This window comes from Oryza sativa, chromosome 1 (genome assembly GCF_034140825.1).
Source record: "Oryza sativa Japonica Group chromosome 1, ASM3414082v1".
Taxonomy (NCBI): domain Eukaryota; kingdom Viridiplantae; phylum Streptophyta; class Magnoliopsida; order Poales; family Poaceae; genus Oryza; species Oryza sativa.
The window spans coordinates 35,274,504-35,289,471 of NC_089035.1; the positions used below are offsets into that span (position 1 = coordinate 35,274,504).

General features: G+C 43.0%; 2 protein-coding genes and 1 long non-coding RNA gene across 3 annotated transcripts; 2 read left to right on the forward strand and 1 right to left on the reverse strand.

Annotated features, from left to right (window-relative positions):
* The first annotated feature begins 3,115 nt into the window (after positions 1–3,115).
* Positions 3,116–7,489, forward strand: LOC136353677 (uncharacterized). The gene is made up of 2 exons (XR_010737069.1): positions 3,116–3,283; positions 3,707–7,489. It is a non-coding gene; the product is annotated as an uncharacterized lncRNA (long non-coding RNA).
* Positions 7,013–8,703, reverse strand: LOC4327481 (uncharacterized). The gene is made up of 3 exons (XM_015768912.3): positions 8,416–8,703; positions 8,247–8,305; positions 7,013–7,486 (listed from the first exon to the last, which is right to left on the reverse strand). The coding sequence occupies exons 1-3, from the start codon at positions 8,519–8,521 to the stop codon at positions 7,358–7,360; spliced, it is 294 nt and encodes a 97-aa protein (XP_015624398.1). The 5' UTR covers positions 8,522–8,703; the 3' UTR covers positions 7,013–7,357.
* Positions 8,704–10,550: 1,847 nt separating this feature from the next.
* LOC4327482 (zinc finger protein VAR3, chloroplastic) lies at positions 10,551–14,746 on the forward strand. The gene is made up of 4 exons (XM_015766113.3): positions 10,551–11,140; positions 11,623–11,882; positions 12,302–12,400; positions 12,494–14,746. The coding sequence occupies exons 1-4, from the start codon at positions 10,622–10,624 to the stop codon at positions 14,466–14,468; spliced, it is 2,853 nt and encodes a 950-aa protein (XP_015621599.1). The 5' UTR covers positions 10,551–10,621; the 3' UTR covers positions 14,469–14,746.
* Positions 14,747–14,968: the final 222 nt, after the last annotated feature.

The window sequence follows — 14,968 nt, forward strand, 5'->3', positions numbered from 1 at the left end:
CCTCTCAACCAATCACAACTAGTTTCTTTCACTTACTTTCTCTTCTCAACCAATTACCTACGGACACACATTCTCTAATTATTTTCACATACTTTCTTAATATCCGTACTAACTTAAGAAATGCTTACATTTAGTAAGGAGAAAGTATAGCCCATCTGTTGTACAAAATTGGAAGCAAAATCAACTCACTATATAGAGACAAACAACGGTAGTTAGCTAGCTTATCAATTAACACTTTATTTTAAAGTTGGGGTTTTCGTTTCATTATCTTACAAAAACATTATAGTTTATTTTTATTGGTTTTTAAATCACTAGAAACAAATACATGAGAGTCACGCTCATTTTTTTCTTCATTTTTTTTTCATGGATTATTAGCCATAGAGCAAATGATGAGAGACTTCTTATGATAGAGTTAATAAAATGCTTGGTACATCACAAACATCTCATAGTTGAAAAATAAATGTATCATTGATATGTAGTTCCAGTCCCCACATGTAATTCTCACATATGTAGCTTGTGTATGTTTAGTTGTTTACAATAGTGTTTTTTTCTAAAATTTAACTAAGAATATTGCCCTCTTGTTTTGTCTTAATTAATTGGCAAAACTCCGGCACTGTACTCACAAAAGGCTTTAATTTTCAACAATCAGGCATATGATACAACTTTTTCTCCTGAAAAAATGGATGTGTGCCATAAAAAAAATCGGCATTTGAATATGTCTCGTCCATTGTCATGAAATCAGAAAAAAAAAACGGCTATCTAATTTGTTGTTTTTTGAAAGATGTTTTTTTTTTCAGTTGCCCTATTTACTTATTAGACGTTTGTCCTCTTGTCCAATCACTCTAGGGGATTAGCATTGAGTCAAGCTATACTTACTTAAAAAAATACGATCATAACTCTCAACCATTTGATTTGATTAATCAGGAGTTACAGAAAATTAAGATTTAATCTAGTATGACACATCAACGTATATAAGACATTTTTACGATTTTTTCCTCTATATGTGTGAATTTATTTTCCCTAATAGGATTTACCCTTGCCCCATATGGGCCATGGGGTGGATTATGAGTCCCTTTAATTTGTAACCTCAACTCCACAGAACAAGGTCAGTATGGAAAAAAAGAGATATTTTAGAAAAAAAAAAAGAGTAGCTAAAGTAAGGGCCCTGGGAATTGGAGGATTGGCAAAGGATTTTTGGAGAAATCAATTTTCATAGGAATCTTTTCTATATAGGCTCCTTTCGTCCATGGGAAGAAGATAGGGAATTTTTTATATAAGATTGTATCTCTATAGTTAATTCCATAGGAAAATAAGCAAGAGCTCTTGGAAACCTTTTTTTTTCAATCTTCCTATAGTGTAATCAAATGGTTTCTTCTTTCATTTCTTTTTATTTCCCATGTTTTTAAATTTTAGGGCTTGTTTGGATTATAAGATAGGAAAAACATAGAAATAGGAAATGAATCTAAATGTAAAACAGAGAAACGAAAAACAAAGGAATACAAAAGTTGAGAGCATTCGGATCACAGGAAATTAATTGCCTAAGATTTGCATGCATGAAGCAAAAAAAAAAGAGCTTGAGGTGGATGGTTTTTTCATGTACTTTTCCTATGAAATTAGCATCAAAGGAAACTCTCCTTTAGATTTCTTACAACCAGTTTTCATGATCTGAATGTCAGAAAAGGAAGAAATTGTTATGCACAGTATTACTCCAAAAATCATGTGAAGATCCTCTGATCCGAATAAGCCCTTATAGGATTGAAAAAACTTTTGGTTGATGTGTTTTCCCTATTCGTATGTTATTTTCCATCACGCGTTTTAAGAACCCTTTGAAACGCAGGATTAAAAAAACGCACAGAAATATAAAAAACGTAGGAATTGAAGTGACATGTTTTACTAATCCTACATGAATGTAAAACGCAGGAAATATTAAGAGTGGCCCTTTGATAGGACCATATGAAACAAATAAAGCAAATGAAAGTTTCCAAGAGGTTAGATCTCTTGCTTTTTCCTATGAAATTGAGCTATATGAATGCAGTCCTATGAAATATTTTCTATACTTTCCTATAAATTAAAGGGTATCAAAAGGCTTCATAGGGAACATTTCTTAGGAAATTGAATCTTCCAATTCAAAGGGGACATGTCTAATTATTGAACGTGCGGTATTCACAACTCCGTGTTTTAGAGTGGGGGCATATCTAATTTTGTCAACAAAAAAAAAATCCCGTAGGTGAACATCAAAAGAAGAGGCCCTCAGGCCTCAACTGCTCCGTGTTACTCCAGTCTACAGACCGGAGAAACACATCGTCGATCAGGCAAGCGGCAAGCCACAACTGCTCCGCCGATCTACTCGCTGCCAACAACAAAACATGCTCATTAGCAGATGGAACAAACAGAAGTGGTGCAAACTTTGCCATCAGATATTCACTCACCTCTCTCCCTAGCATCTTGATTGCTACTACGACACGTCAAATTATACGGCGAAAACACTGAAAACCATCCTTTTTATCTACCACGTCTGACGGTCTGAGCGAACAGTACTCGCATAGCGTGGACACATTTTTTTCCCTCTGATTACGATCCTATCCACTTATCCAGGGGCATGTGAGCTCACATGGGTGGACAAAATGGAGCCCCAATCTCTCACACCGTTACGGACGACAAGTACAACAATACGGGTACGTAACAGGCTGACAAATCCGGGGAATAATTCAGCGTCTCGCTTGACTTCGCTGCCTTGACAGTTGACACTTGCGATCGTGAGACGTGAGAATATGAGATACTACTACCGTCTGTCTGGCACGCCAGCCGCCGGCGGTAACTCGATCGTACGAGCGTGTATGGCTCAGGGCCTAATTGTTGCGGATTTTTCTGAATTTTGGCTCGCGGCTGAGGAGGCTAGGACAGAGTCGTCTCGTCTGCCCGGAATGCACCTGCACGCACGCGGAGACCGACGCGACGCGGACGATGAGCGCGGAGATGCCGCCGCGAGGAAACGATTGGGCATTGCGAAAAAATGGCCGGCGAGTGAGAATTCTTCGCATGCAGCAGCCGGCAGCTTAGCTACATATACTGTATTGCGCTGGACCTGGGGAGTTATATTCTAAAGTCTCGGCGCGCGAGAATCAGGATGGTATTGACTTGAACTGTTCGCCGGGAACAACCGCTAGAGTCTGGACATCACAATGAAACCGGTTTTCTTATTATCGCAAAACCAATCTTGCTTTGAAGTTTGAACTGGTTGGGTCCAGTTTTGCCCAGCAAGATTGTCCTCTTCTTCTGGCAGGTGAAACTCGTGCATCTGAACCTTCTTTTATCATTTTAGTATTTGCTTACTGTATTTGCCTCCAATCATATGGGTGAGAGTTTGAGACATTTATAGGGGAAACTGTTTTAAACACTCGGGTAGACGTCCATCCGTTTCTTACATGTCATCTAAATAGTTATGAAAAATTTTCAAAAAAATTGACATGATAGGTTAATATGTAATATATCACTTCACAAACATGCAAGTTCAAATTCGACTTCTATAAATTGTAACAAAAATAACAAATTTGCCTGTGAATATATGTATACTAATTAGAGTTTAATTTGTTATTTTTGTTACAACTTGTAGAAGTCGAATTGGAATTTGCATGTTTGTTAAGTGATATATTACATATTAACCTATCTTGTAAAATTTTTTTAAAATATTTTCATAATCATTTAGGTGGCATGTAAGAAATGGGTGGACGTCCACTCGAGAGATTAGAACCCATCCTCCATGTGCAGAACTGAAGGAGTAGCCAGAAAGAAACTTGAAAAGCTGACAGCGAAGTACACGGATCCTTTTCGCATCGGTGAGCAAAGCCGGGCCCAAATAGATGTCCTAACAAGGTCAGTCTTGTTTTATCATGGGCCAGTGTACAGTGGGCCGATATGGACGGACCGTTTCGTTGAAAAAGGCTTGGGTTTGAACTTTTAAACCAGCAACGCGCGACCCGGAAAGTAGCTCTCTCCCCTCCACATGATATTCAGATTATTTTCAGTAGCTCTCTCGTTGACATGATATCCAGATTTTCTTTTTACCTTGTAGGAAAAGGAGCAATAAGATTCAGGTGTTTCAAAAAAAATATTTTCAAAAAGGTGTGTTGACTTGACCTTTCTTTCGTTGATCTCTTGAAAAGAACGATTTTTTTTTTTGGAACCAATCGGCGCTTAGATGTGCTCATTTCATTAAATATATAGCATGATAATTTTTTTTATAGAGCTAGAGCTTTACATCTGAGCGAGGAAAAGAAAACGAAAAATAAAAAGAAAGAAATAAAGCAGCTACTGCCCACTGGCTAATTGTTTAGTCAAGGACGGCTAGATACGATTGAGATGCAACAAAATCCCAACACCCAATCATAACGATTTAATCAGATTTATCATTCGTATTGTTGTTATGTTTCCTCGTGCGTACACCCCCTTGATCATAATTAGCTCCCGACCCTGAATCCTTGACAGCACCGGAGCCCCCTGAATCGCTCGCAGACCGCGGTTTTGCGTGCTCCCCCTGTGAGCAAAAGTGAGCTATACGACAGGTTGTTCAATTTGTCCTGTCGAAGAGGCCTTTGTCTTAACCCCGTACACGATAGTTTTGATGGCAAGATGTGGAGAGCTAACTATTCTCTGTGTGTGTCTTTGTTAGCCGTCGAATGTTTCGCTCGTCAGCCATTGGAAGGCACGAGATTGCGCGGTTGGTAGCAGCTAACGACAGCCAACCGTTGTCCCGTGAATCTTTCATGGACTAAAGTTGATTGAGAGTTACTCTCTTCGTCCCATAATATAAGGGATCTTGAGTTTTTGCTTACGGTTTGACCACTTGTCTTATTTAAAAAAATTTAAAATTATTATTTATTTTTTTTGACTTACTTTATGATCAAAAGTAATTTACGCATAAATTTTCATTTTTTATATTTACATAATTTTTTTAATAAGACGAGTGGTCAAACTCTACAAACAAAAAATAAAAATCCCTTATATTATGAGACGGAGGGAGTAACAATCTAGTAGTAGCTGCATACAGGAGTTGACATAATGCTATGTTTCTTCAAGTACCTTCATTGCAGATGTATCAGAAGGCCGGATTTTTGTTTATTTTGCAACAAAACAGAGACAATATTCGGACCTAAAAGGAAGCTGGATTTCTCAGGAAGTCAAGCTGTCAAAGAATGAGGAGGAAGACAACAGAAGATGGAACAAGATTTAGGAACAGACTGGAGCTAGAAGTCTACTCTTGTCATGTGATTTCTCCTGCGACGTCAAAAACGGGGCGAATCTTCATGACAGATCCGTCGAAGTCTGGGAGCAGTGTCTCGCCGCCCTAAGACAGAGCCGGTTTTGTATGCTTCCTCTGTGGTCGGCAGCCACTCGTTGCCTTCCATGACCCGTGCACCCATTTTATAATCTCTGTTAATGCGCGAATTGTAGAAAGAAAATGATTAGACCTGCAGCGATTCATCCAATTGACAAGCCAACACTCCCTTGACAAACCATCAGTAATCTTAAAATAAGTTTATCTAATATAGTATGCGATATATTTTAGTACTACGAATCTAGACATATGTATATCTGGATCATAATATTAGAATATATCGCATCTCGTATTAGATTAACTATAGGTGGGAATTTTTTTTCCCGAGAACAGATGAAGGAAAACAAGCATTCATTTGAAGAAGGGTAATTGAACTTCGGACATGTTTAGTTCGTGAAAAGAAAAATTTATGGGTGTCACATCGGACGTTTGACCGGATATCGGAAGGGGTTTTTGGACACGAATGAAAAAACTAATTTCATAACTCGCCTGGAAACCACGAGACGAATTTTTTAAGCCTAATTAATCCGTCATTAGCAAATACGGGTTACTACAGCACTTATGGCTAATCATGGACTAATTAGGATGTTTCTCCTTAACTGTGTAATTAGTTTTTTAATTTATCTATATTTAATATTCTATGCATGTGTCCAAAGATTTAATGTGATATTTTTTGAGAAAAGGTTTTTTAGAACTGAACAGGGCCGTCATTCATGCTAAGCTATACTAGTTGCTAGTAGGAATTTACTAGTCTAGCTATGTTTTTCAGCAGGGAAGCCAAGTTTGCAGCTGACAATGAGTGCTTTTACTCGATTAGCACGTTGTGCAAGTGCAAACTGAAGTTAGTAAGCTACTGAATGGTACTACTACAGCACTTGATACAGAGATTCAGATCCGCTTATCTCCGTCGAAAGGAACGTATCCGGTACTCCATAATTAGCTAATTACTCCGTTTCATAGTGTAAGTCATTCTAGCATTTCGTATATTTATATTTATGTTAATAAATCTAGATAGATATATATGTCTAGTTTTATTAACATCAATATGAATATAGGAAATAATAGAATGATTTACATTATAAAACGGAGGGAGTAGTATTCTTCATCCCCCGAGGGGCTCCTCTCTCAAATCCATCAACCATCACAATGAGACAACGATTAATCAATCCATCACTTTCCCATTTGCTGCTCTTTGGTCACCACTATTAATGTCTTTCAGCCTTGCCAACGACAGTACGACACGAGACATGTTGATCGCTAGCCATATCTGACAGTATATCAAGCTCGTGAGTCCACAGTTGAAAATGTTACTCAGCTTTCTGCCCACTGTCTTGTCTGCAGAGGCGACGTCGATCGTGTCGAGAGCTGACGACGAAACGCTCTGAGCTGAGATTTCTACTGCACAACACCCCCGGACCTTAAGCGATTGCAGTGCAGTAGTTAACTGTTCAACGTCACTCTCTCGCTCTGCGTCGTTTACGCCACTCAGAGGAGAGCGCGATGTGTCCGGAAATGATCACAACCGAACAAAACATTGGACATCAAGATCGTCAGCCACACATGCAGTACGCAATTATGGTTTATCAAATCGGTAGCACCACTAATAGTCAACGATCGATGGAGACAATGCGTTGATTGTACTAATTAATCAGGCATGAGATATTGAGCTCGTGGATCTCGTAGAAATATATTTATCTGCTATTGTCATTGAGTAAGCAGTACACAAGATGTACAAAACGGGCGGATGGGGTGGACATGGACACATGTACGTGCAGATACATATATCACAAGGAACTTGTTGAAAAGTTTCCTTCTCTTTTTTAAACTAGAGTGGTAGCTAGCTAATCAACCTCTTCACCCGATCTGATAATAATCGGTGAAGACTTAACTAACTAAGCCCCTGTCCAAGCACTGCATATATCACACATGCATGTCGATCACTACGTACAAAAGCTAATACTGAATATTCCTATATGTATCGATCAACAAGGCCCTGCAGATCAGATCAGATCAGAGATCGTTTCATGCTCTTCCAGGGCTCTTAGGATCATGGCGGTTGTTGGCGCCGGAGCCAGGGTAGTCGTTGACCTCGATCACCATCCTCGCCGCCACTTCGTCGAGGTCTCGCTCTTCAGCCGCCGCCGCCACAACCTGTATCATCAGCCACAGGATTACAAATTGTTATTAACTACGTATAGATAAATATCGAAGTAATACTGTAATAATATAAACCAATTTGCGGTAGTAGTTAAAACAGTCGAGAATGTTCTTGCACGAACTGAGGTGAGACACTACTAAATTTATCTGGAAAGGCGTTTGTCAGTGGGGAAAACACGAACTGTGTGCACAAGTGGGAAGTGTGGCCATGCATGTGAACTGCACTATGGCCGGCCTAGCAAGCAGCTAGCTGTGCATGTGAGTGGAGCGCCCCAGCGACCCAACAGCAGAAACAGCTGCTGCTGCATATCACATATGCTCTGATCTGCTCTAAACTCATGACTCATGAGAGAGCTCAGCTCACATGCAAGGGAAAAGCCACGAGCTCGTCAACCTGTAGATAGCTTATTCACTGTGCGTTTGCCTACTACTTGCGTTGGCCACCTGTGCGGCCGCGAGAGACGCTGTGCAATCGGGGTGATATGGCCATGCGACACGCTGCACTGGCCCTGTTGGTGTGGTGCGCATAGTTGAATAGTTTGTTTGCATGTGAGTGCTTTGCCATTCACGGGAGTGCATGGCACTATGGCACTATGCAACCTTGTGGAGAAGAAAAATACTGTGGCTTTTGCTTTAAACTAGAGTCTAGAGGCACAGTTAGGCCATATGGTACTGACAGTTCAATAATCACCAGCAAACTAGGTAGAGTAATTTGACATATCAGCCTGTGTGAGAGAAACAAAGAAAGAAATACCTGAACAGGCGCCTCCAGAGCAGAGACTGATGCTTGGTGGTTCCTCAAGGACACGCTTCCTACGCAAACAAGATCAGCAACTAATCAACCACAAGCACGGATCATCGACATACTGAATTAAAACAGAGCAAGAATTAATGAAAATCAGCCGGAGACATCAATCACTTACTGGACAGAGGCACAGATGAAACCAGGGGAAGAAGAAGAAGAAGGCCACACAAGATTACTAGAACCAGGAGCGGCGCCTTCCTCTGCGAAACCTGCTCCATCTTCATCTCTCCTGTATCGTTCGAACGTCCTGGTTTGTTTCTTTCACCGCCACTGATGATCGATCGAGTTTCTTTCACTCGCCTTCGCTTGCTGTTGCTACCCACGGCTGCAGAGATCGACGCTGTACTACTCTGGGGGCCAAGGCGATTGATAGGCAAAGGCGCAAAGCGGTGGAACACCCAATGGCGGAGTCGCGGCGGCGGTGGTGGGGTGGATTTTATACGGAGGCCACGCCTCCCCCTCCTACGTGCTCTCGCTGTCGACTTCGACCCGTCCGTCCCCACGCTGGTGCGTGCCAAAGTCAACTTGGCGAGCACTTGGGTTTTTCGGCTTTACCGAGGGCGTCGTCGTCGTCTCTTCGTCCTCGCAGCTCCGCGACACTGACCTTTGGAGGACGAGGTGTCGTCGCGTGCCTGCGTCCGTCCGTGCGATCTGGGTGGTGTGGGTGTGGGTGGGTGGGTATCCTGCTGCGCTGTGTGGCAGAGGCGCGCCGCGTGTGCGCGGGCCTCGCCTGACATCTGCGCCGCTTGATTGGGTTCCCGGTCAGCGCCGCAACGATGGATGGATGGCTCGGGTGCGCGCGTGCTGGGTCGGATTAGATCTGGCTGGTGCTTGTATTGGGACGCTCGATCATCCACTGTGTAGAAAAATCTTAATCTTAGTCTGGTCTATTATTAATTTTAAACACAGACATAGTACAACGAATTAGACACCCATAATACACGCACACCGTATTTATATAAGCACTTTCGAAAAACCGAGCTGGTATATCTTGAGATTAACGAAGTCACCATAAACTCCCCGCTATCGACGGATACGTCGGATATATCGCCTAACACTGAAAAAATAATTAACCGTAAATATCATCAGTTGTTTCAAATCTATAATTTGAATGTCTAATATAAAAAAATAATTAACCGTAAATACAATCGTCCGTGTCAAATTAAGCTTTGTAGTTTGCAGTAGCTATTTGAGATTTTAAAAGGGGTTTACGTACTATATAACTGGATTTTTTTTATGTGCGAGCCAATCGTGAAGCAACAGGTGGATGAGTATGTGACGTGCATGGCATGACACTTGAACACGCGCGAACGTGTCCAAGCTGTCGTGCACCGTTGAAGTTGGATGAGCAATGTGCGGGGCTTCTTCCAAGGTGGATCGCAGCGAGAAGTTGGGCGTTGTTCGTTATCCACAGTGGATTTTCTTTTTTGCCCCAGTGCATGTACCTAACCGTACTGTCGTCCAACACCATCGTGGAGTTGTGGCTGGAAAGGAATGAATGTACTTTCCATCGCCGAGCAGTCAACGAGCAAGTTAAATTCGCAGCATTGCGTTCTCACGTAGTACGGACGGTGGCTAGGAGCGACGAGTGGCCGACGCGCCGGCGCCGCGGACCGCACGTTCGCTTGGCCTTCGTGGACGCTGTGGTCACCTGGGAAAAAAAAGGAGAGGGAAAAATCGTCGCGAGAACGTTTCTGCGGCGAAAGCTATCTGAAAACGGAAGGAAAAGCGACCGCGATCGAGGCGAGGGGACTTCCTTTTCCGCGGCACGATTGCTCGGTGAGCACTGAGCAGTGACCTCATTCGGAGTCATTTCGTCGCCACAAAGGGGCGTTGGTCCCTTGCGTCGCCGAAAGATCCCGTTTGCCAATCCGCAAATGCACAACTGAGACATGCATGGTCCCTAATACTTACAAAAACGTACTTACATGTATGCACATACACACTGATGTATAATTTGTCCTGCATTTTCTGAAGGGATTCGTGGTGATGTTTAACTGACGAATGGTTTTTGCTTTTCTGAGAGGAAATGTTCGGTGCACAAATTGCAGCCCATCACGGCTAGAGAAAGAACCCAATAACTCTGGCCCATCAAATTAACGCCTTCAAAGTTGGGCCGTCCAACGAAGAGGTCCGCGAGAAGAATCTAAGCCGTCCGATCACGCTGAGATATTTCCCCTCTCCTACGGCCTCCACCGTCCGTTTCTCCGTCCCACGGCCCATCATCCTCCCCAACGCCGGTGGCGCAAAGCCGCAAGCAAAACCCTTCCCTTCCTCGGAGAGAAGGTATCGGCGGCGAGATTTTCCTCCCTCTCGCCGTCGCCATGGGCGGCGCCTCCAAGCTGCTCTCCTCCCTCCTCCTCACCTCCTCGCCGCTCCGCCTCCGCCCCTCCGCCGGCGCCTTCGCGCTCTTCCTCTCCCCGCCCGCGTCCCGCCGCCACCTGCTGCTCTCCTCCCCGGCTCCCCTCCGCACCCTCTCCACCGCCTCCGCCTCCGCCGCCGCCGGCGGAGCCTCTTCGGATTCGTACAGCTCGGGCTCGTGCCACTCTCCTTTTCCCGAGTGGTCACGCCTGGTCGACCGCCTCTCGGCGGCGGGCTACGGCGCGCGCGCACCTTCCCCCGCCGATGAGCTCGACCTCGACCCCGAATGCGGCCTGTCGTCCGACGCTGAGGCCGCGGTGTCCTCCTTCCTCGCCTTCGCACGCGACCGGCCTGACCTCCTCAGGTCTCTGCCGAGGAAGGACGTGGAGGTCTTGGTGGCCAACGCGGCGCCGGCTCTGTTCAAGGACGGGGAGGCATCAGAGCTGCGTCTGCGGCAATACCTTGCCGGGGAAGGGAGCGATGTGAGTTCTTTCCCTGTTTTTTTTTTTCAAGTTGGCTCCTTTGCTTAATGGGTTGTTGGTCTTGGTTGCAGTAGATTTTACTTCAATGTGGTCATCAGTCTTACTGATGATGATCTTAGTAAGCTTAAGTTACTGCATTAGTACGAGCTTTCAGATGCATAGTTTTTTTTTTCTGGTTTCACCTGGTCTATATTGATTGCGAGAATCTGAGACACTGAATCAGGAAGGGAGGACAGAAGGACTAAATGTGCCACCCAAAACATTTTGAGCTGAATTTTAAAAAGTCTAGCTAGTCATTTGATTTGTGTGCTTTATCACACTTCATGTTTTTTTTCCTATCAGTGAGTTACCTAGGCTAGTAGAAATGCTATATTCGTTTCAGTTTCAACCTTCAATTGTCATTACACATTTTAGATTCCAAAATACTATTGATTCATTCAGATAATAAAATGCTATCACTGAAGATCTGAAAATTTTACCAGGTGACTCAGTCAGAGAGAGCGGAAACCATCGATATTGTTCGGTACTTATTAAGTTACGCATACGGTTCTCCGGTCAGCTATTTGAAAGATAAGGAACTGACTGATTCAGCTGTGAGAAATATCTTGGCTGAGTTTGTAAGTTTTAGTGGATTTCCTCAAACCTCCAGTTACGCCGAATCAACAGCTAGGCAAAATACATTGGGCTCTAGGCCTCCAGGACAAAATATTGAAATGAAGCGAGGTGACTGGATCTGTACAAGGTATGCTAGTTCTCTACTTCTGTCTTTTTATTTTCTTGTTTGAACAGTTGCATGGTATTGATCACCTTACTTTAAGGAGTCAACCTACTGAATGTTGTCAGTTGTCACAAAGTATATTGTCTTAACAATCACAACCAAGCAGGTTTTATTTTGCATCCTACCAAGCTTTGAACTTTTGATAACTTAATTTATGTTCAACCAAACATGACCAATAATTCTCATAATTTAGTTCAAAGAGCCAATCATTCCACAATGTTGACTTGTTTGAATGCATTTGAGGATATTTGCAGTTTTTGATTTTTTTTATTACTAATGAATTGTTTGCCCCCTCTTCGTCTTTCATAATATTACATTGAAAATGTGATTTGCAACCTTGTCTTTCATACTATTCCATTGAAAATGTGCTTTGCAACCTGCAGATGTAGCTTTATGAATTTCGCTAGAAATGCGAGATGCCTTGAGTGCAATGAGCATCGACCAAAGAAGATGTTGACTGGTGGAGAGTGGGAATGCCCTCAGTAAGAGATCTGGCATGCTTGTTCTAAACTTATGTGATTTGAGATTCATTTTTATTTCAAATTAGCTTACTTAACTTCTTTCCTCTTGCCAAGGTGTGTGTATTATAATTATGGGAGGAACATGTCATGCTTACGATGTAGTTGTAAAAGACCAGGAACAATACCACCAAATCCTGCTGGTGCTGGTTTAGATGGAGTGGCACAGTTTCTTAATACATCCATTGTTGGTAAATCTGAAATTGAGAGAAAACTCGCTGAAAATGACCAGAAGGCAGAAAGGTGGTTGAACAAAGTATCCCAACTTGATGATTCTGCTGATTTAAGTAGTCTAGCAGCCGACGAGGATTTTCCTGAGATCATGCCGATTAGGAAGGGGGTCAATAAATTTGTGGTTAGCACACGCAAGACACCATTGGAGAGAAGACTGGCAAATGCACAGTACAGCAGTAACAATAGCCCCCAAGATGGATCATCTGACTCCAAGATAAGTAAAACATTAGACAGGATTCTTGGGCGTTCTACATCTACTTCGGTGCAGAACAATCAATCTGGTGATGGAGATGTAAATACTAGTTCAAATAAAACAACAAGCAATCTTGGTGGCATTGATCCTGTTCCTTTCGTGCCATTATCTGCAGATCAGTTTGCTAAGCCACAAAATAGTTTTGGTGATGGACAATCAGACACCCAAATAAGTACAGAGGCTGATTCCATGGCAAAAAGCCAAATGGATTCAATGGAGAGGAGAGATGACAAGCGATCATTTGATACCACTGAGGAATGGTCCAAGAAAGTTGCAGAGCTCAGTAATGTAAAGGACTTTCCAAGTGCAATTTCTGATCAAGACTTTCCTGAGATTATGCCAATGAGGAAAGGTGAGAATCGGTTTGTTATTAGTAAGAAGAAAGACCGCTCACTGACATCGCCACAGTACAAAAGGCGCAGTGTGCTCGAGCATGCTGATAATTCCAATTTCATCCCATTTGTCCCATTCCCTCCTGATTACTTTGCCAAGAAAAATAAGCCTGTGGAGAATTCATCAGATGCAGGAATAGTGCCAGAAGGCCCTCCATCAGCTGAAAAATTACCAGAAACAAAATATTCATCTGGAAATCTGGGAAATTTTCAGAACAGCTCACAGGTGATGGGCAGTCAGGCAGCAAACAACATGAACAATGAGAACAGGAACGGAAATTATCCACATCAAAACTTGAGTACAAGTGGTTATGGGTATGGTGAAAGCATCACTTATCAGCATCAACCACAATCTCAAGGGATGGTCGGTCGTTCTGGTGGTGCTTCTGAAACTGGCACTCGGAATGCAAACAACAACCAGGGAAGCTTTAGCGAAAGCAGAGATAGATCTACTTACAACAGGGGAAGCCATTCCGCACAGCCACCTTATAAGTCAGGTTATGGTAACAATAACAATGCTTGGAGCAGTAACAACAATGGCAGCAATAATGCTTGGAGCAGCACCAGAGATTATGACAATGGTGGTCGGAGCGACAACAATCCCTATTACAACAGCAGTACTTGGAGCAGCAACAGCACCTATAGCAACAACGCTGCCTGGAGCAGCAATAGCAGCTACAACAGTAACAGCGCATGGAGCAGCAATAGCAGTTACAACAGTAACAGCGCATGGAGCAACAATAGCAACAACAGTTGGAGTGGCTCATACTCTGATAATGGCGGCACCGGTAGTGGCAGTTCCGCATCTAGACCTAACCAAACAGCAGGCTACTCAAGTTACGGAGAAAGTGCGAATAGAGGATATACTGGAAAGAGCTTGGAAGGATCTGCAGTGAAGGATCCTGATCCATTGGATATGTCTGAGGAAGCTAAGGCCGAGAGATGGTTTAGGAGGGCAGCACAGATAAAGGACATCTCCGAGCTCGCCAACATCCCTGACGAGGACTTCCCGGAGATAATGCCGATGAGGAAGGGCGTGAACAGGTTCGTCGTCAGCAAGAGGAAGACACCACTGGAGAGGAGATTAACATCACCTCAGTACAGAAGAAACCTGCCTATCGTAAGTTCTGAACCGAACGAAGACGCTAACTAAAAAAAAAAGGTGTGGTTACGAAATTTCCAGTGCAACAGCGAGGAGTTAAAACACCAAGGGCATTCTTTACAGCAGTTTTGTGATAATAAGCCAGCACAAGACGGTTCTCTGTATTGTAAAATTTTTGTTCTGAACCTTCCATTTATTTTGTACTTCCAGGGAATCCATGTTGTATATGAAACCTTCGATACTGAAACTCTGCATGACACTGTTGAACTATTACTTTTCTGCGGCTTCAAATGTCCAATCTTTCAATGAAATTGTTCTTTGGGCTCTAACGTTGCATATTCCTGTGGAAGATGTTTTTTTATTTCCGAAAATTATTCGCCATTTTTTTCAGTTTTCTTAATCACGTCATTTATTCAATTTGACTTAGCCCGGCATCGATGAAGTTTGTCAAAAGAAAAACGAAAGGAGAAAAAAGAAAAAAACTCCAGAGCCGACCCAGTAAGCCGTGGGCCTTTGTATCGAGAGAAGCAGTACTAGGTTTCCTCTGGAAC

Bases quoted from the DNA above. Each gene is read 5' to 3' on its own strand.
- LOC4327481 (XM_015768912.3), bottom strand. From the start codon at position 8,521: ATGAAGATGGAGCAGGTTTCGCAGAGGAAGGCGCCGCTCCTGGTTCTA. The intron at 8,306-8,415 runs GTAAGTGATTGA...TTGTTTGCGTAG, and splicing joins TTCATCTGTGCCTCTGTCCA to GAAGCGTGTCCTTGAGGAAC. The intron at 7,487-8,246 runs GTATTTCTTTCT...CTGATGATACAG, and splicing joins CTCTGGAGGCGCCTGTTCAG to GTTGTGGCGGCGGCGGCTGA.
- LOC4327482 (XM_015766113.3), top strand. From the start codon at position 10,622: ATGGGCGGCGCCTCCAAGCTGCTCTCCTCCCTCCTCCTCACCTCCTCG. The intron at 11,141-11,622 runs GTGAGTTCTTTC...AAATTTTACCAG, and splicing joins TTGCCGGGGAAGGGAGCGAT to GTGACTCAGTCAGAGAGAGC. The intron at 12,401-12,493 runs GTAAGAGATCTG...CCTCTTGCCAAG, and splicing joins GGAGAGTGGGAATGCCCTCA to GTGTGTGTATTATAATTATG.